This window comes from Fundulus heteroclitus, chromosome 17 (genome assembly GCF_011125445.2).
Source record: "Fundulus heteroclitus isolate FHET01 chromosome 17, MU-UCD_Fhet_4.1, whole genome shotgun sequence".
Classification (NCBI taxonomy): domain Eukaryota; kingdom Metazoa; phylum Chordata; class Actinopteri; order Cyprinodontiformes; family Fundulidae; genus Fundulus; species Fundulus heteroclitus.
Genome location: NC_046377.1, coordinates 4902849 through 4922483, shown reverse-complemented (window position 1 = coordinate 4922483; position 19635 = coordinate 4902849). Strand labels below are relative to the sequence as shown.

The following is a 19635-nucleotide window of genomic DNA, read 5'->3' as shown; positions in this document are numbered from 1 at the left end:
AGCAATAAATAAAGAATTAGTAAGAGAATTTTTCATAGTGTGATCATTTAATCAAAATTCCCATGAACACATTTATTTAAATAAACACGTTTTTAGAATTATCTGAATCAAGAATTGTTGATTGCAGTGGTGGATTCCCCCTCACAGACTCGTTCTGTTTGTTTAAGAAACAACTTAAACTGAACCTGCCTGACAACGTGAAGTACTTGACAAGAAGCACATCAAGCCCTCATCTAAAGAAATTGAAGACTGTGGGAGATTCATCATATGCAGAGATCTAAAGGTTTCTGAAACAACTTCACTGACTCCCAAGGTGCACGAAGTGGGTGAAACATCTGGAACGCTTAAAGTACTGGGAAACAACTTTTTATTTGCTGACCGACGTATTTTGGCTTGTGGCCTTGTTCAGGGTCAAGAATGCGTCATGTCATAGAGAAAAGCATAATCCACAAATGGACAGCACACGAAACAGAGATAAATTCTTCCAGGAATAGTGACCTACCAAAAATACCCCAAGAGCGTCTCAATGATCCATTTGGGAAGTCAGAAAATAATCCAGAAAAACATCTAAATGTCTCACTTGTCATAATGAAGGCCAGAGTTCATGGTTCAACAATAAGAACAAGGCTGTTTAAAAATGACATCCATCTGATCTAGAATATTCTGTCAACTATTGAGACAAAAGAGGATCTCCTTGTAGACTATATTAATTACATCTGCTGTAAAACCGACACAGCATATTGTAAAAATAAGTTAAGACATCACACCAGTAGTCAGACATGCTGATGGTAGTGTGATGGTGTAAGGCAGCTTAGCTGCTTCAGGACTTGGACAACCTGTCATTATTGATGGAACCATGAATTCTGCCTCATAGCACAATTCCTGAAGGAGAATGTTTTTTTTTTTTTTTTTTTTTTTTTTTTGTCGTTTCAGTTATTATTAAACCTTCATTTTTACTTTCCAAATAAACAACAAAGAACTAAAATAAAAGACAAGAATAATGCCACAGTTCTATATAACAAAAGTAAAAATGGAGTAGGAGCAACATTGTCATATGACATGAAATATGACACAAAATTACTCCATATTTTGACTTATTTTGATATCCAAAAATCATTGTAGATGATTTCTTTAAAAATATTATTGTAATACTGTTAAATAAAAGTACATCTCAAATGATCTACATCATAAACGTAAATCAAGTTTCCTAATTATTAAAAGATCTTGACACTGCTTTAGATTCTCACGCTCTAGCACAAACTTCAAAGGCCTAGCCACAACCAAAAGGACGCTGGGACAACTCAACTCCGTTCCAATTTCTCTATTTGTCTTTTCTTTTTGAATTCAGACAAAGCTCACTATCGTGCGAGTAGGTTGATAACCTGCAAAGATAAAATGCACACGAGTTAACAAAAGTGACAATGGATTCCCTTGAATGTTTTTGCATTTTCAACCAGCTTTTTAAACCTAACTGTAAATGAAATCAACAAACAATACACTGCGTATTGCAAGCAATTCATACCACCATGTCCATAATCTCAAACATTTGAGACATACTGTCAATGCAATTAATGAAGATTGGCCACCAGGCTGGTCCAATTTAGCCATGAAACCTCCCACACTAAAATGAGAGGTGTTTCAGTTTCATTGTCCAACTCCTGTCTATAGAGTTATTTCTACATGCGGTGTTTGGCTTGAGAAGGGAAATAGCCAAGGAGCGCTTGAAATTATGTTAAAAGCACTCCAGGCAAGTGGACATTGGAAACTGTCAAACTTGCAACTTGTTTAACTTGACACACCCCTGCTATCCCACAAAGTGGTTTGGTCCGCATGCCTTTTTCAAGGGGCGGGGCTAGCGGCAGTTACTCTGTGCAGCTCCGCGTTGACAGCGCGACGCCACACTAATCGGTAAGGAGAGTGTAAAAGTCAGTAAGTCGTTTATCAAACCACTTATTCAACGAGCACAAAGTTGTAGTACAAAATTTAATATTTCTCCCACTTTGTGCAAAATCAGCCTCTTTTTTTTATCAGCTCGCTAGTTAAGCAAACAACCCAATTTGTGATGGTTAACAAGCTCAAATCAGTGGCTATAGAGTAGTGGCAGTGATGGGATAGAGGAGGGGGAAAAAAAGACATAATTGAAAACTGAGAGAAAAGGGGAAACAAAGAGGACAGGTTTTTCAAAATGGTAATTTCAGACATAAGCTTAATTTAATTTTAATGTCATTTCAGAGCTGTTCTTAGAGATGCAGGTTAAGTTTTCTTAATTTAAGTTTAAAAGTCAAATATTTGATTATGTTTTGAGTGGCAAAAAAACGGAGAATGAACGGAGTAGAAGGCTCCCACAAACGCGCTCCATGCGGCGCCCTATAAAAGACCTCTCTCATTTAAACTACAGCTTCTATTTATGTTTTAGATGCATATTGGCCAATTTAAACCCCACATGTAACATAAAAATCAGAAACGCATATTACACTAAACATAGTAGTTCCTTTAAAGGCCGCTTCTATGACAAAATAAAAATCTATATGGAACCATATTACCTTAACTTCTTTGCTGAAGAAAAATGTTTGATCACCAAAGAAGGATGGGCCACCACTCCTCCACAGAAATGTTAAAGCCACTAAATCCAAACGTTTGATGACAGCTGTTGCCGCCAATGGTGGCTCAACCAGGTGCTAGGTTTAGGGGGCAATTATTTTATCCACCTTGATTATTTTGGAAAGCCTAAGTGGATGACTTGTTCTTTGAAAAACAACACTTTGTTGTTACTCCTGTCATCTTTGTCTGATTATAAAATCAATTTGATAATTTAAAACGGGTTGGCTTGACAAGGTCATACCTGGTTAAATACTTTGCATTTTCAGTGACTCAAAGCACTTTTTTTATATATATTTTTGTACTTGCTGTTGTGCTTTTGATCATTGCTGTACTTCATAACTACATTTATCCCCACAAACCGACGATCTGGCATTCACCTTTAAGACTGCTGGCCTGGATTTCTCTGATAGAGAACGAAATTCATGGACTCATCAATCACAGTAATTTCTAAAAAGTTCAGACCCACCAAAGCAGCCCCACCACTTCCACAACTATATATTACTGCTGGTGGGGTGAATTTGTTGGAAATGCTGTGTTGGGTTTATGCCAAATGTAATGGGATGCACACTTTGGTTTTCACCTTGAATTCTTTCCATGGATAGCAATTTTGCTCAGTCTTTGTGCTGTTGTTGAATCGTGAAGTCTGACTTGAACTTAAGTCAAGCCTGCTCTGCTTCCAATGTGTTTTATGGGTGCTTTCAAGGCCTTCTAGATGAGTTGTCAAATCAGTCTTGGAATATGTTTGGTTGGCTGGCCACTGCTGGGATGTTCACCGTTGCACCATGTTTTCTTCATTTTTAAATAATACATTATTATACATTTTCTGGAAACCCAAATCTTTAAAATGTATCTGTACCCTATTTAACACATCTTTAAAAATGCATCGCTATCACTTCCATTTATGAAATGCATTTTTGCTTTATACTTTGTTGCTATTTTTGTCCTAGTGTTTCCTCGTTGTCTACATGACAGCATTTTCTTAGTTCCTCATATTGTAAAATTGATTGCATTATGTATAGATTCCATTTTTATTGCTTGTTTTGTTTACTTTGACATCTCTAGTGTGTGTGTGTGTGTGTGTGTGTGTGTTTTTTACTATTTGTTTTATGTTTGTCACTTTCGACGTCTGGAAAGTACATTGTGATGCAACTGGTTGTATGAAAATGGTTTAATGGTTTTACTGCTATGAATTCGAAGAAAGGGGTGAAGGGTAGGGTCAGGTGTCATGGTCAATGCCCCCTGACCAGCCACATGTAGGTCAGTCTTTATGAAATCGTCACCTGTCTGACCTGGTGTCTTACTTGAACATGAAGTTTACTGCTTTCAAAGTAAAGAAATGTGGTGATTTGAAGATAAGGTGGCGGGTTTAGGAAATCCCCTCAGTTCTTGATGTAGTAAAACATCCTGTGTTAATGTGGAATGCTCAGTCGGTCTTGTATAACGCACATTTAAGAAAAATCACTGAAGCTGGTCTTTTAAAGCAGACCTGTCAAGCAACAAAAGATGAAAAACACCAGCCATTGTTTAATCTTTGACCAACAACCCCAGAAGGTTTCAGTTTCATACATGTTGCTGAACTCAATGGACAGCCTGAAAATTTGGAAGGTCATTATGCCTGAAAACAGCCTCTGATGAATTGACTACTTAGCCTTGGATCTCTCCCTATACTCCTTCAAGGATTACTGAGTTTTTGTTAGAAAGATCATTACAGTTAAAGACCATTCATTGGACATCTATTGACACAAATCTAGACAAAACTGTTCATCAAAACAGCTTCATAGTAATAAACATTGCATTTGGACCATGTCAAGACCAGTCTGTCAGAATGTGATGCATGTGCGTACTGTATATGTGATGTGTTTTATTCATATTATTAGGTTGTTTCCTTACAAATATAGAATTGTTTTAAGAATCATATATGTTCTGTAAAGATCTCAGGGATTTGTTGAACATTAATGAACAGCATCATTCAAAGGTACAAAACCGAGGTTAGTGACAGAGTTGTAAGTTTATTTGTAGAGCACATTTCAGTAACAAGACAATTCCAAGTGCTGTACATGAACAGAACATAAAAGAAAATGTATAGAGAAAAGTGCATTGCAGTGGAATAGTAGCAGTAGGTCAAGATAAATTGGACTACGAACTTAATCTAATGAAGTTTCAGAACTACAACAATTTGAATTGAACGACAATATTTAACGGGAACTCCAAGCAAATAGGTTTTTAACCTTTTTTTTTTTTTTTTTTATTTAAAGGGACTCGGGGTTTCAGCACTTTTACAGTTTGTTCCAGATAAGTGGAGCATAGGAACTAAATGCTACTTCTCCATATTTGGTTCTGGTTCTGGGTATGCAGAGTAGATTTGAGCCCGGAGACCTGAGTGGTCTAGGGGATTGATACACTGATGTAATGTATTTTAGTACTAAGCTACTCAGTGATTTATAGACTAGCAGAAGTGTTTTTTGTAACTCTGGAGGAGCTGCAGAGATCCACGGGTCAGTCAGTAGACGCTCTGGGTTTGATTCCAGCTTTCTCCTGCCACCTTTCAATGTAACTCCAAACTTCCACCCAATCTGCATATTGGTTTGGGAATGTATGCGTGCGAGAAGGTGAATATGGCTATAATGTAAAGCATTTTGAATGATCAGTATGGCTAGAAAAGTGCTACATAACTTTAGTCCATTTGCCATATAGCTGAGGTGGGAAAATCTCTGAGACATAACCCACATAATCTGGATTGGAGGTTAAAAGAACACCAATGTTTTAAAATCCATAGGAATTCTGGTTGCAATTTGCCTAAAGCTATGTGGGAGAAACACCAAACATGTTGAAGAAGGTACCGATCCATTGTGGTGAAGAGAGAGCTAAGCCAAAAGGTGAAGCTCTCGATTTACCAGTCGATCTACGTTCCTACCCTCATCTATGGTTACAAGTTTTGGGTCGTGACTGAGAGAACGAGATCCCGGATACAAGCGGCCGAAATGAGTTTTCTCCGTAGTGTGTCTGGGCTCTCCCTTAGAGATAGGGTGAGGAGCTCAGTCATCCGGGGAGGACTCAGAGTAGAGCTGCTGCTCCTCCACGTCGAGAGGAGCGGGTTGAGGTGGCTCGGGCATCTGGTCAGGATGCCTCCTGGACGCCTCCCTGGTGACGTGTTCTAGGCACGTCCCACCAGGAGGAGGCCCAGGGGAAGACCCAGGACACGCTGGAGGGACTATGTCCCGGCTGGCCTGGGATACTTCTTAGAGCCTGCAAAAGACTTGAAATTGAAGTTGGCGTTCAGGCACCAGTGGGGCAACGAAACAATAATCCTTTTTTTTTGCTTTTGTGTTGCACACCTGCTTATCTATTTGCTACATTTCTGTTTTCAGGTATCATAAACTCTATCCAGGCTTTACGATAACACTTTTTTTCCCCCCAACCTAATGGTCTTTTCATTCCACACCCCAATGAAACTGAACAATAATTAACTACATCCTGGTTCATGTCCCCTGAACAAGCCTTATTATATCCCCCTTTGTCAATTATGTTTGTCTTTTGTTACTCTGCAGGACATTGCATGGCTGGCCAGTGTTTGTCGTTAAGAAAGAGAGATCCTAACTTTCTTAACGACACTGAGCTTAATGTTACCTAGTAGAGATGAGGTTGTGAATTTCTTAAAAAATCACAGTATTCATGGGAAAAGATACAATGATTTATGAGTTTAATTATTTATGAGTTGCTCATTTTTATCAAGTCTCAAATTAATCAATAGATGCATCCATAATAGCTTTCTCTGCCAAGTTGTGGGATCAGTCTCTCCTCCCCACTGACTTTCTCCAGGAAAGTATGAAAAAATAACATCATCAGCATATACTTTAATATTAAACTAGTATTTCAGCACGTTGGATCATCTGTGTTTTTGATTTTGTTACTTTAAGTCGAGGTTCCTGGTTACTTCATGGCTAGAAGTTCAACTATAGATTAGGGCATGGATGCACACGTTCATGTGTTAGGGGCGTTGATTTAGGTAGTGAAGGCATGGAGACAGTATATATTAACCTTGCAGTTTTGTCAGGTGCCCTGTGCTCCCTTGGAGCGACGAAGCATCAGGTGCCATGGACGTATGGAGATGGATGCTAGCACTCTGCTTTTTCTCAGCTTCATGTAAAGGCATAAGTAAGCATTTATGTTTTCACTCTATCAAGACCCTGAATGTTTACCTGTGATTCCTGTTTATTATGTAGTTCTTTGCCAGATGCATTTAATTTATCCACTTTAGATACTAGATTTTTTTTAATATATATATTTTGGAAAAAGTTGGGGTTTTAAGGAGTTTTGCCACTGTATTTCTTAAATGAACTCAAGTTAATGTTAAAGCACATTTGTTGGATCTGAGATTTATACTCCTTGTTTTTAGTAGCTATTTTCATATATATCTTCAGATATCCATTTTTCTAACACTGGCAACTTTTGAAAAGTGTTCTGTAGTATCAAAGAAATTTATCTATTTAGATTTTATCATTGTCACTATTAATCTATGATCAGTATGTACTGCTATCTGCTCTCATTGAGTTTTTATCCTGTAGTCTTTGGAGTACGTGAATCCGGGGGAACAACAGAGTCTCTGAAATGTAAGTATCGTTATGATTAATTGTTTTTCATGAAGCCCAGGTGATTATGTGTATTTTTTGCTTTAAACACCCCACCTCCACCACTGATCAGATACTTGCAAGACATATGGCAGCGGTGTCGTCCAGGCTTTCCAAAGTTCACCTTTCTACGTGCGCTCCAACTGTCCGTTCACCTTCGCCCGCTTCACCCACAACCGGGTTGAATGTGACATCAGCATACGGCGCGGGCAAAATGGTTTGCTGGATCTAATCGAGATCATCATCAACAAGGTCAAGACCGTTGTGCAGAATGGAACCATCCGGGTCGAGAAGAACAGGTTTGACCCCATGATCTGCTCAGGCTATGCCTTATTATTCTGCAATATGAAGTTGAAGTCTGGTCAAATATTCTCCAGGGTTTTCTGCTCAAAAATTATAATGTCCTCCATATTAATCAGAACCCTTGGTGAAGATTTGCACATAAAAAAAATACCCCTCTGTTGCTTTACAGTGAAACAACCCACACTGGTAGAGTCTGCGGTGGAGATTTTAATGGAATGGCAGCCAAAGATTCTTTTCAAACCTGTCTTTGTCAGAGGTGTTAATGCTTCTGTTAAAACTGTCCATGCTTAAGAGTCAGTAATCAGTTCTGTCTTGGTGCACATCAGCATGAATTGTCCAATGTGTTCCAAAGGCAAGCATCAGTTGATGAGATGCATGGCACTACCAATGTGCTTTCTCCTTTAAAGAGCATATTACAATGTGTAAAATGCCTATATTTATTCTTGTGTATCTTCACACTTAATTTTATACAAGCAGCAATAAAAAAACAAAGCTGGATATGTGCTTTACTTAATTATACCAAATCCTCTGTCCTTACATGCAGTTACCATAATGGGGTAAGAAAATAAAATCCACATCAATCCACATTGATATCAATGTTTGGGTTGATTAGACATTAAAAAGGAGTCTTGAGTCACCTTTAGGATTGCTTTTACATCTGCACCAGTACACACACCTAAAGCATCTCTCATCTTGGTTAGTAAATAACTCGCAGGTGATAATATGGCCCTGATGACCCAATTGACCCACAAGATGGGTAGATGGGTCAGTGACTTTAGAGACACTGAATCACCCAACGTCTTAAATTGCCCATTAATTAGTTGGAGTTGAAGAACCATTTTAAATGAGACGGGACAGGTCTCCAAGGAACCAACAAAGGGGAAATCCTACGGCCTTTTACAGTATTGAGCCATGGGTGGATGAGTCTTCACCAGGAACTCTTAATACTTTTGACATAAGACGAGGTAGCTTATTAGCTTTGGTCATAACCAATTATTGGTCTTAGGGTGTGCATTGAGACCATCATGCTCTCCAAGGTCACCTTTGGGATGTGTAATGTTTGACCAGAATTTATTTTTAATCTTATTTTTATGAAAGTTGACTCTATACCAACACTTCAGCTCTTTTATGTTGTTTCTTTTGACAGTATTTCTCTTCCATATGACCACACTTACCAGCACATATTTCAGTATGGCATCTACACCAGGCTGAAGAGTTCATTACTCCCTCTGACCGTCACCTGGCACACTGTGGTGGGAGGACTTGACAGTGTTTGGGTGAGAGCAACTTTAAACTCATATGGACACAGATGATCACGCCATACAATATATTATCCTCAGCTGGTGGCTAAATGGTTGTGCGTATATATTGTGCAATATATTTCACAAAAAGATAAGTTTAAATGCTAAAGCAGTTGTTGCTATGGGGTGCCATTTGTAAAATGACACAGTCAAAAGTAACAATTCAATTTTATTTAACTCAATTTTATTTATATAGCACCAAATCATGAAACATGTCATCTTAAGGCACTTTACAAAATCAAATTCAATCATATTATACAGATTGGGTCAGATTATACAGATTGGTCAAAAATGTCCTATATAAGGAAACCAGTTGATTGCATCAAAGTCCCGACAAGCAGCATTCACTCCTGGGGAACCGTAGAGCCACAGGGAAAGTCGTCTGCATTGTACATGGCTTTGCTGCAATCCCTCATACTGAGCAAGCATGAAGCGACAGTGGGAAGAAAAACTCCCCATTAACGGGAAGGAAAACCTCCGGCAGAACCGGGCTCAGTATGAACGGTCATCTGCCTCGACCGACTGGGGTTACGGAAGACAGAGCAGAGACACAACAAGAGAGACAAAAAAGCACACATTGATCTAGTAATCTGTTCTACATTAGATGGTAGTAGCGGGTGAGCTGTCTTCTCTGGATGATGTCACAGTTAACAGAACGCCAGACCAGGTGTACCTACTATGAAGAAAAAGAGAGAGAGCAACAAGTTAAAAGCTGAAATGACGACAGTCATTTCAATGTAATACAATGCAAAACTGGAGAACAGTAGACTGAAGAACAGTAGAAATTAGTAGAGAGAGAAAATTAGACCCTGATGTCCTCTAGCAGCCTAGGCCTATCACAGCACAACTATAGAGGTAGCTCAGGGTATGAGCCACTCTAACTATAAGCTTTGTCAAAAAGGAAAGTTTTAAGATTAGTCTTAAAAATAGATGGGGTGTCTGCCTCACGGACCAAAACTGGGAGTTGGTTCCACAGGAGAGGAGCCTGATAGCTAAAGGATCTGCCTCCCATTCTACTTTTAGAGACTCTAGGAACCACCAGCAGACCTGCAGTCTGAGAGCGAAGTGCTCTGTTAGGAACATACGGGGTAATCAGAGCTCTGATATATGATGGAGCTTGATTATTAAGGGCTTTATACGTTAGAAGGAGAATTTTAAATTCTATTCTTGATTTAACAGGAAGCCAATGAAGGGAAGCTAAAATTGGAGAAATATGATCCCTCGTGTTGATTTTCATCAGAACTCTTGCCGCAGCATTTTGGATCAGCTGAAGATATCGAACTGCATTTTGTGGACTTCCTGATAGTAAAGAATTACAATAGTCCAGCCTTGAAGTAACAAATGCATGGACTAGTTTTTCAGCATCACTCCTGGACAGAATGTTTCTAATTTTGGCGATATTCCTGAGGTGAAAAAAGGAAACTCTGGAAACCTGTTTAATATGGGATTTAAATGACATGTCTTGGTCGAAAACAACACCAAGATTTTTAACTTTATTACCAGAGGCCAAGTTAATGCCATCCAGATTAAGTGATTAAGAACTTTATTTTTTGAAGACTCTGGCCCAAAGATTACAACTTCTGTCTTGTCAGAATTTAAATGCAGGAAATTTAAAGTCATCCAGCTTTTGATGTCATCAAGACATGACTGCAGTCAAAGTAACTGATTGGATTCATCAGGATTTATGGATAAATATAGCTGAGTGTCATCAGCATAACAGTGGAAATTAATCCCATGCTGTCTGATAATTTTGCCTATCGGAAGCATATATATAGTAAATAGAATTGGTCCAAGGACTGAACCCTGTGGTGCTCCACAAGTGACCCTAGAGTTTGAGGAAGATTTATTATTAACATGAACAAACTGGAATCTGTCCGACAGATAAGATTTAAACCAGCCTAATGCTTTTCCCTTGATCACAATATTCTCCTACAAAGACTTGAGCATACTGTAGGGATTAACTGTATCAAATGCAGCACTGAGATCTAACAGGACAAGTATAGACACAAGTCCATTATCTGAGGCCATGAGAATATCATTGGTGACCTTCACCAGAGCTGTTTCAGTGCTATGATGAGCTCTGAAGCCTGACTGAAACTCCTCAAGTAGGTCATTACTTTGTAAATGTTCACATAGTTGATTAGCAACTACTTTCTCAACAATTTTAGATGATCAAGATGAGTTAGTAAATTACAGACCTATATCTAATCTTTTCTTAAGAGATGGTTTAAGTAAAGGTTTAATAACAGCTACTTTAAAAGCCTGTGGTACATATCCATTTACCAAGGATAGATTAATCATGTCTAAAATAGGACCACTGATCAGAGGGAATATGTCCTTAAACAACTTGGTTGGGATTGGGTCTAACATACAGGTAGAAGGTTTAGATGAAGCTAAAATTTTAGATAGCTCAGAAAGCTCTACTGCTTTTAAACAGTTCAGACACTGCGCAGGTTCTAAGGATTCCTCCAATGCTGCCTCACTTACTGAGGACGAGGTAATCATGTTTGGGAGGATGCCAATTTTATTTTTAATGGAATCAATTTTATTTATGAAGAATCCCATAAAATCATTACTGCTAAGGGAATGGATGGATCAACAGAGCTGTGGCTCTGGGTAAGTTTGGCAACTGTACTGAAGAGAAATCTAGGATTATTCTTATTCTCCTCAATTAATGATGAAAAATATGCTGCTCTAACTCTGCAAAGGGTCTTGTTATACAACAATAGACTGTTCTTCCAGATTAGGTAGGATTCCTCTTGGTGTGTAGAGCGCCATTTTCTCTCCAATTTCCTAACTTTGTGCTTCAAGGAACGCAGCTCTGAATTAAACCAAGGAGCCAGCTTCCTGTGAATAATCACCTTCTTTTTCAAGGGAGCTACATTGTCTAATGCAGTACGCAATGATGAAGTCATACCGTTTACAAAGACATCTATTTGTGAATTGGAAGAAACAACATTGCTGCCATCTACAGGGCATTTCTGCAATACGGAGGATATTAAAAAGGGGACAGACTCTTTAAGTTTTGATACAGCATTATCTGATAAAGATCTACTATAATGGAACCCTCTTTTGGGGGTGGAGAACTCAGTTAGATTAAACTCAAATGTTATTAATGATCAGATAGGACAGGGTTGTGAGGAAATACTGTTAATTCTTCACAATCAATGCTTTATGTCAGCACAAGGTCTAAAGTATGGAGCCAAGAGTGCGTCGGTTTATGCACATTTTGAGCAAAACCAATTGAATCTAGGATAGTTTTAAAGGCTACACTAAGGTTATCACATTCTGTGTCAACATGGATGTTAAAATCACCCACTATAATAGCCTTATCAGTATTTAACACCAAATCAGATAAGAAATCTGACAACTCATCCAAAAACTGAGTGTAAGGGCCTGGTGGACGATACAAAACGACAAACAGAAGAGGTTTTATTGCTTTGCAGTTTGGATGAGGGAAACTGAGGGTTAAATGTTCAAAAGAACTGTAGTTATTAATTGGCCTGGGACTAATTAATAAATCAGACTGAAAGATGGTTTTCACTCCTCCTCCTCTTCCCACAGATCTGTGAATGTGGAAATTTGACTAATTGGAGGGAGAGACCTTATATTTAATAGACCACATTTAATTGTTTTATTTTTAGGTTCAAGGTGAACCGTATTGATTTTTATTAGGTTTTTATGATTTGTTCCTTTTTAGACAAGTTTTTGATCTGTTAAGTTTTGGCCGTGGGAAAGACACCGTCTCAATAGGATAATGGATGGGTAACAGTACAGAAGCTGCAGAGAGGTGTGTTAAACTACGGCTCTGCTTCCTGGTCTGGACCCTGGGTTGTCAGCATTTAGGAGGACTAATAAATCCGGCCAGATTTCTAGAAAGAAGAGCTGCACCATCCAAAGTAGGATGGATGCCGTCTCTCCAGATCAGACCAGGTTTTCCCCAGAAAGTTCTCCAGTTATCAATGTAGCCCACGTCGTTTTCAGGACACCACCTAGACAACCAGCAGTTGAATGGTGACATGCGGCTAAACATGTCATCACTGGTCAAATCAGGCAGGGGACCAGAGAAAATTACGGAGTCTGACATTGCTTTAGCAAACTCACACACCGAAGCAACACCAACTTTAGTGACCTCCGATCGGCGTGATCGGGTTTCCTTACCGCCAGCGTGAATAACAATCTTACTGTATTTACGCTTATCCTTAGCCAGCAGTTTTAGGTAAGATTCCATGTCGCCCGTTCTGGCCCCTGGCAGGCATTTAACTATGGTCCCTGGTGTCTCTAGTTCCACGTTTCTGACTATTGAGCTCCCAATAATCAGGGTCTGCTTCTCAGCGGGTGTGTCGCTGAGTTGGGACAATTTGTTTGAAACGCAGACGGGTTAGTGGTGAACTGGGGGCTGAAATCTAGAGCTATGCTTCCTACGAACTGTCACCCAGCCGGCCTGCTTACCCGGCTGCTCGGGTGCTTCTGGAGGACCACTAAGTGAACTAATGCTAGGTCTATGTGGCTCCGCGCTAGCAGAGGGGCGGCTATCAGCTGGTCAATTCCATAGCACGGAGCCGGGACTCTAATTCTGACACCCTCGCCTCCAAAGCTACAAAAACACTACATTTATTACAAGTACCATTATCACTAAAGGAGGCAGAGGAATAGCTAAACATCTGAGACAGAGAGCAGGAGATAAGGGGAGACATAGTCAGAGACGGAGAAGCTGAAGTAATAGTAGGAGAGGAAGCCATTGTGGAGCTAAAGCTAGGCTAGCGCCCTTCTACCATGCCAAGAGAGCAAACCGTGAAACACGAGGAGTTCCCAAGCGTGATGTGCAGCAACAGAAAATGTTTTAAAAGTGCTTATGTGTTAGAAACAGATGTTACAGCAAAGAGATTAAAGATAAAAGCGAGAGAATCTGGAGCAACAAACCGTTGCTCACGCAGTGAAAACAGGAAGTGATCCAATACGCCTTACCGCAAACAGGAAGTGACGTCAGCCAGCAATGTTTTGGGTAAGCCTTTCATAGGAGAAAAAAAATGGGGGGGGGGGGGTAATTTTTCAAAGTCATATTTTCGCCATATCATTCATACATTTATAAATGTCACAGTTCCAAACTAAACATTTAATTAGCAAGCTAAATATCTAGTTTATAAACTGGATATTTTGCTTGCCCAAATATTTAGTTAGCAAGCTACATTTTTAGCAAACTAAATATTAGGTAGAATATTTAGTTTGGGGCTAGATATTTAGCACACTGAATAAATAGTTTGGCATTTAGTAAAAGTATTGTATTAAAATTATTATTCCCAAAGGGGAATTAAATGTTGATGTAACTCATTTTGTCAAGGAGTTATTTTAAATGGTGATGGCTGTAGACAGGAACGATCTCCTGTAGCTATTCATTTTACAACCATCTGAAGAAGCCTTTGACTGAAGGGATGACATTATGATTGATAAAAATATGACTTAGAAAAATTAACCCCCATTTTTTTTTTTTTTTTTTTCTCTTATGACAGGCTAAATGACCCAAAATATTGCTGTTATTTTAAGAGCTTGACTCTGCACCAATAATATGAAGCAATCATCGTCTGTGGTCTTTGATGTTGGGAAATTTTGTACGGCATTTCTTTACAATGTTGGAAAGTGATAGAACTCAGTGAGATGGACCATTTATGGACAGCTCTCATAAAATGCACAATCTTATTTGGTTTGAGGCCTGGACTTTGAGTGGGCCATTAACAACATCTGGACCATTTTGGTTTTGGATCTTCCTGCTGTAAAACTACCAATTGGTTGCACACTCTACTTTGGGTTCATGTGACCTAAGCGTCAACTCAGTGACTGCAAAAGGATTATGTGCAGTTTTTAAATGGCAAGATAAAATTGTTAGCCCTCCCTCTCCTGTGGTTGACAGGTTGGCAATAGTCTAATCAGTTTTGTGAGATTTTCTCACTTTGAGATAATAAAGAATTGGGTTAGCTTGTACAATTTGTTCATAATTAAAGACGCCTTTTGCTAATGTAGTTTCTTCATATTTCTCCATACACTGGTTTTTAAATTTTGAAGTTATTCAAGCTTGAATAGTCCTTGTCTTCATTTTGCTCAGAAAGCTAAACTGGCCTTTTCCTGCCCATTTGTCAAAACGGGTCATATTTGACCTAAACAAAGATCTTAAGTTAACGTTCAGAAGAAAAAAAACTCAGCTCATTTGAAAAACCTGATAATGAATGTCACTGAGCTGAAAGGTGTCTGAGATGCAACCATGTTTTTGGTTATTTCTATGGCAACTACATTTTATCAAAATTCACTTAAATTTCTTTGGGGATGGAGCTTATCTTTCAAGGTTGCTTTACAACAAAAATGGCTTAAGACAGCAGATGCCTTCTTGCCTTGTTGTTCTATTGACATCGGTGATAGATATTCTTTAAAAATTGCATCAGCATTTTGATACGTTTTTTGAAGCGGTAATTAGTGATGAGGAAGACTATGTATTTTGCTTTTATTTCTCTTAGTTTGCATTAACCTGTTTTTGTTTTAGTTTTAGTGTACGTAAAACACACCGATCTTCTAATGCGCAACCGCTAAAGTCTCTTTTTTGACTTATTATGAAGGTTGAGCTGGAGCAAGAGCTGAGTTCTGACCTGAGTGGACTCTGTTCAATACAAAATTCAGGTAAGATATTTTGTTCTAATATTGCTTTCATAACACAACAAGCAATTAACTTTGTTTTTATGGAGCTAAATGGATACTATAATGTGCAACAATCTTGAGCATTTTTTTTTATTTTGCTTCTACAGTGCGAGACGTGTTGAGTTGATGTAAAACCCCATCGTAAGCACACTTTGACGGACTTTAAATAAATGTGTATATATAAGAAGGTTTCAAAGCTTTTATGTAGTACGTACTTATCTATGGAAACTATTACAAGGAAACTACCGCTTTGTGTCCAACAGAATTGATAAGATTTCAAGATGTCCTTTAATCTGATTTGGCATTGAACTATAAAACATGATATGCTAGTAAACATAGGGAATATATCTAATTCAGTGATCCAAAAATCACTATTTATTGGTGATTAAAGGCTTTCAAACCCAATACTTTTACAAGATATTATTGGCTTCAATCTTCTCAATCAAAAGTGGGGTGTTTTTCAAGAAATGTATGTAAATGTTCTACTACTTCATACATTCAAGGTACCCATTAAATCCTCCTTTCTAGTACTTCTTATGCCCCCAGAACCGCTTTAATTCCTCATGGTTTTTAGACACAAGAAGGTGTCAGACATTCCTCAGAGTTTTTTTGGTTTGTATTGGAATAAAAGTATAGTACAATTGCTGCAGATTTTCCAGCAGCACATCTATGATGCAAGCCAATTTAAATGTGTTCTCTTGGTTTGGGATCTGGTGACTTTGGAGCCCACTGGGGTGCACTGAACTAATTGTAATGTTCAATAAATCAGCTTGAGATGATTTGAGCTTTATGACATGTTGGAATTACCCATCAGCCAAGGGGTTCAGTCTGGTTGTAAAGGGATGGAGATGGTTAATAATAATGCTCAGGAGGAAGGTGGTGTTTAAACAATGGGTTCCAAGTGGGTCAGATTTGCCAGCCGAATATCCCCCTCCCCATGCTTTCATGTTATTTGTGCCACATGTTGACTCTACCATCTGAATGTTTCATCTGGAATTAAGACTCGGTGGATCAGGCAGTGTTTTTGTAATCTGGTTTTGTCCAATATTCATGAGGCTGTGTGAATAGTAGCCTCGGTTTACAGTTCATAGCCGAATTAGCCTTCGACAAGTTGTGCGTTCAGATCATCAGCTCCTGAAACACCCAGCAAACCTCACACCAACACCTCTGCCACGCTTAGAGTATTCTTAGTAAATTCATTCATAAAAAGTTAAATAAAATTTATATTAACCCTAATTAATATAAACCTGGATTCATCTCAAGAAAAGCTTATAATGCAAAATGTGTTCCGATGTTTGCTCATGACCCTGATAATGCACATTTTCATTCAAGTGAGAAACCTCCAGGAGCTGGTGAGAAAGTGTTTGATTGCTGACGTCACTTGCCACGTTCAGGACCTCCGGCCTCGCTTCAATCCGGTAAATTGCATTTATTGTTGCAGTTCAAGGCAAAGTAAACCTCTTACAGCATAAGAGTTGCTGTTTTTAAAATATTTGAGAGTATTCTGTTTTCGTTTTGCATGACAGTCTCTTTGTTTCGCATTTAATCTTGCAAACTTAGGCCCCAAACTCATGCACACTGAATAAAATGCTGCTATGAAAGCTGATTTCTGGTTCCTCTGGTCACATTTGCAGCTCTGCAGGCAGTTCTTCTCACAAACAATAGACTGTATGACGTTCCAAACGCCTAAATACATCTCCCTCTGTGACGAAAATGCTTACTCCTACGAAGGCAGCAGCGATATCATGTGTGCTTTCTTCAAAGAGATTGCGCTGATGTGTGGAAAAAGAAGTTACATTTGGAACCACTGGAGAGCTATAACCAACTGTGGTAGGTGATCACTCCATGAACGCACCTGAAACGAGGAACCATATCACCCGAATATACCTTGTCATCTGAGTTTATTAACCCTGTGAGGATTCTGTCTGCTTATGTTGGCGACTGCAGCTACACCGACGTGTCCTGGAGACCTGGTTTACATAGAGGAGGGTTCTCCCTTTGTGCCCACATGCTCAAAACCAGATCCCAGATTACCCGGCGTGGAGAACACCAGCTCCTGTGTCTGTCCTGCAGGTGAGAAACTGTCAGCTCAAGCCACACAACACATCAGTGTCGATGTTTATCATTTAGTCGCCGTTCGGTGTCTTGCTCTTCAAAGTTTTTACCTGTATTTGCAGATAAGGTGCTGAATGATCACACTGACGAACAACAGTGCATGGGTCTCCACGGTTGCCCCTGTGTGTTTATTAATCAGATCTACTCTACAGGAGACATTCGCACCACCAATTGTCAAACATGGTGAGTGGACCGGAAATCTGGGCTCTATGGAGCATCGGTACTTCTCACAACGCCAGCTCAATTTAGGTAACCTGACAGAAGCCAGACGCATGTCGCTCCGCCTAGCTCCACTCACATACATCTGGGACACCGCCATAGGAATTGCCTTTTTTGAGGGCTGGGCCTTAGACAAGTGGCTTATCCAATCATATGCAAGAATTTTTGTCTGTCATCTTTATCGACGTGCTATTTCAACCACTCACACCGACGCTAACCCGTGACGCTGATGAGCGTCACGGGTTTGCGGCTCTAGAGGCACGCGTTTTATTGACAGTGAGCTGACAGGAAGAGGGGGGAAAGACAGGCGGCAAAGCGCCGCGGGTCGGAGTCGATCCCGGGCTGACCGCGTTAAGGACTAAAGGCCTCCTAATATGGTTCCCGCTAACCGCTCCGGGGCACGTCCACAGCGGACGCGGGCGCGCCCTGGAAAACAAAACTTGCTAAATCCGGTCGGGAGAAGGGCGAAAACATGGTTTCCACCAACAAAAGCCTTCAGAGCCGTTCTCTGATGTTCTTTTAATGAAACAATATTAGGTAGACTGGACAACACGGAAGAAATAACAGCATCAATGTTGACGCTTGGTTCCTCGACGAGCCGCCATTCCTATCAAAACAGTCTCACGTCATGGTCGCGTCTCCACTACGTCATATCTATGAAATGCCAGCCCTGCATCCTGATTGGCCAGACCATAAAATTGGTTGGAGAAATCACTTTCAATGGGCGATATCCCAGATGTATGTGAGTGGAGCTAGGCGGAGCGACATGCGTCTGGCTTCTGTCAGGTTACAATTTAGGACCTTCCTAGTTTGTACCTGCTGGTTTCAGGTCTTTCAGTTTAAAAAAAAAAAAAAAAAAAAAAAAAAAAAGACAGGGCCTTTGCTCTTGGGCAAGTTTTGTGATAATTTGTTTAACTCCTCTGTCAGAAAGATGGCCATGGATGCTCTATTACAATTATTTGCATCAGTGGATTATCTTTTTGCTTCTCAGTATTATGTCCAAAGGCACACTAGAAATCCAATATTGATTGATTGCTTTGGTAGCTGTATATTCACTACTTTTGGATATGAGCAAAGGTGCTAAAAATATAGCATTTTTTTGCAGTCACATGGTTGTGGAAGACCAGAGAAGGAACATGGCTGAATCCAAATCTTGTGCCTGTTTGTGTGCAAGATATCCTGCACACTGCAGGCATGGGAGCTGCTAGGAATTTTGAAAAGGACCACATTGTATTTATTCTATGGAACATAGTGCAGCATTTGACCATAACACCTTTTCTCAGTGTGAATGCTGAATAGTGTAAGAATTAAAAAATGTGTGTCATACTTTCTTGATAGATTTGGTATTAAATCCTCTTGATTATATCCCCGATCTCCCTTTTTGAAACTATTCTTTTTCCACAGAAAGACATAAGATACAGTGAAATGCAAATTGTATTTACTAATAATGAACAAATCACAATATATACCTAATCAAGCTGTTCAAACAAAAACATGTTTTAATTAAAAATACCCTATTATATTTTTCCATTGAATTTGTGATTTCTGGTCTCAGCCAGTGTGATAGTGGGAGGTGGCAATGCTCTGAAAACTCCTGCCAGGCCAGATGTCTCATTGAAGGACAGTTTGTCACAACATATGATGGCAAACACTATGGAGTTCCTGGTAAATGCACATACATAGCATCACAGGTAAAGGTCCACACACACACACACACACACACACACAATCATCCTCATTTTATTTTAGTATTGTTGGCTGATTAAACTAATAGCACAAACATC

General features: G+C 39.4%; 1 protein-coding gene across 1 annotated transcript in view; it reads left to right on the top strand.

Moving 5' to 3' along the window:
- Positions 1 to 1883: 1883 nt before the first annotated feature.
- Positions 1884 to 19635, top strand: part of LOC105936306 (mucin-19) — a 35750-nt gene continuing 17998 nt past the window's right edge. The window contains exons 1-11 of the mRNA XM_036148849.1: positions 1884 to 1908; positions 6656 to 6756; positions 7167 to 7211; positions 7303 to 7528; positions 8680 to 8809; positions 15439 to 15499; positions 16850 to 16935; positions 17152 to 17347; positions 17465 to 17590; positions 17695 to 17815; positions 19407 to 19542. Of these exons, the coding sequence (XP_036004742.1) occupies positions 6696 to 6756; positions 7167 to 7211; positions 7303 to 7528; positions 8680 to 8809; positions 15439 to 15499; positions 16850 to 16935; positions 17152 to 17347; positions 17465 to 17590; positions 17695 to 17815; positions 19407 to 19542 (1188 nt within the window). The 5' untranslated portion in view covers positions 1884 to 1908; positions 6656 to 6695. The remainder of the gene's footprint in view (positions 1909 to 6655; positions 6757 to 7166; positions 7212 to 7302; positions 7529 to 8679; positions 8810 to 15438; positions 15500 to 16849; positions 16936 to 17151; positions 17348 to 17464; positions 17591 to 17694; positions 17816 to 19406; positions 19543 to 19635) is intronic.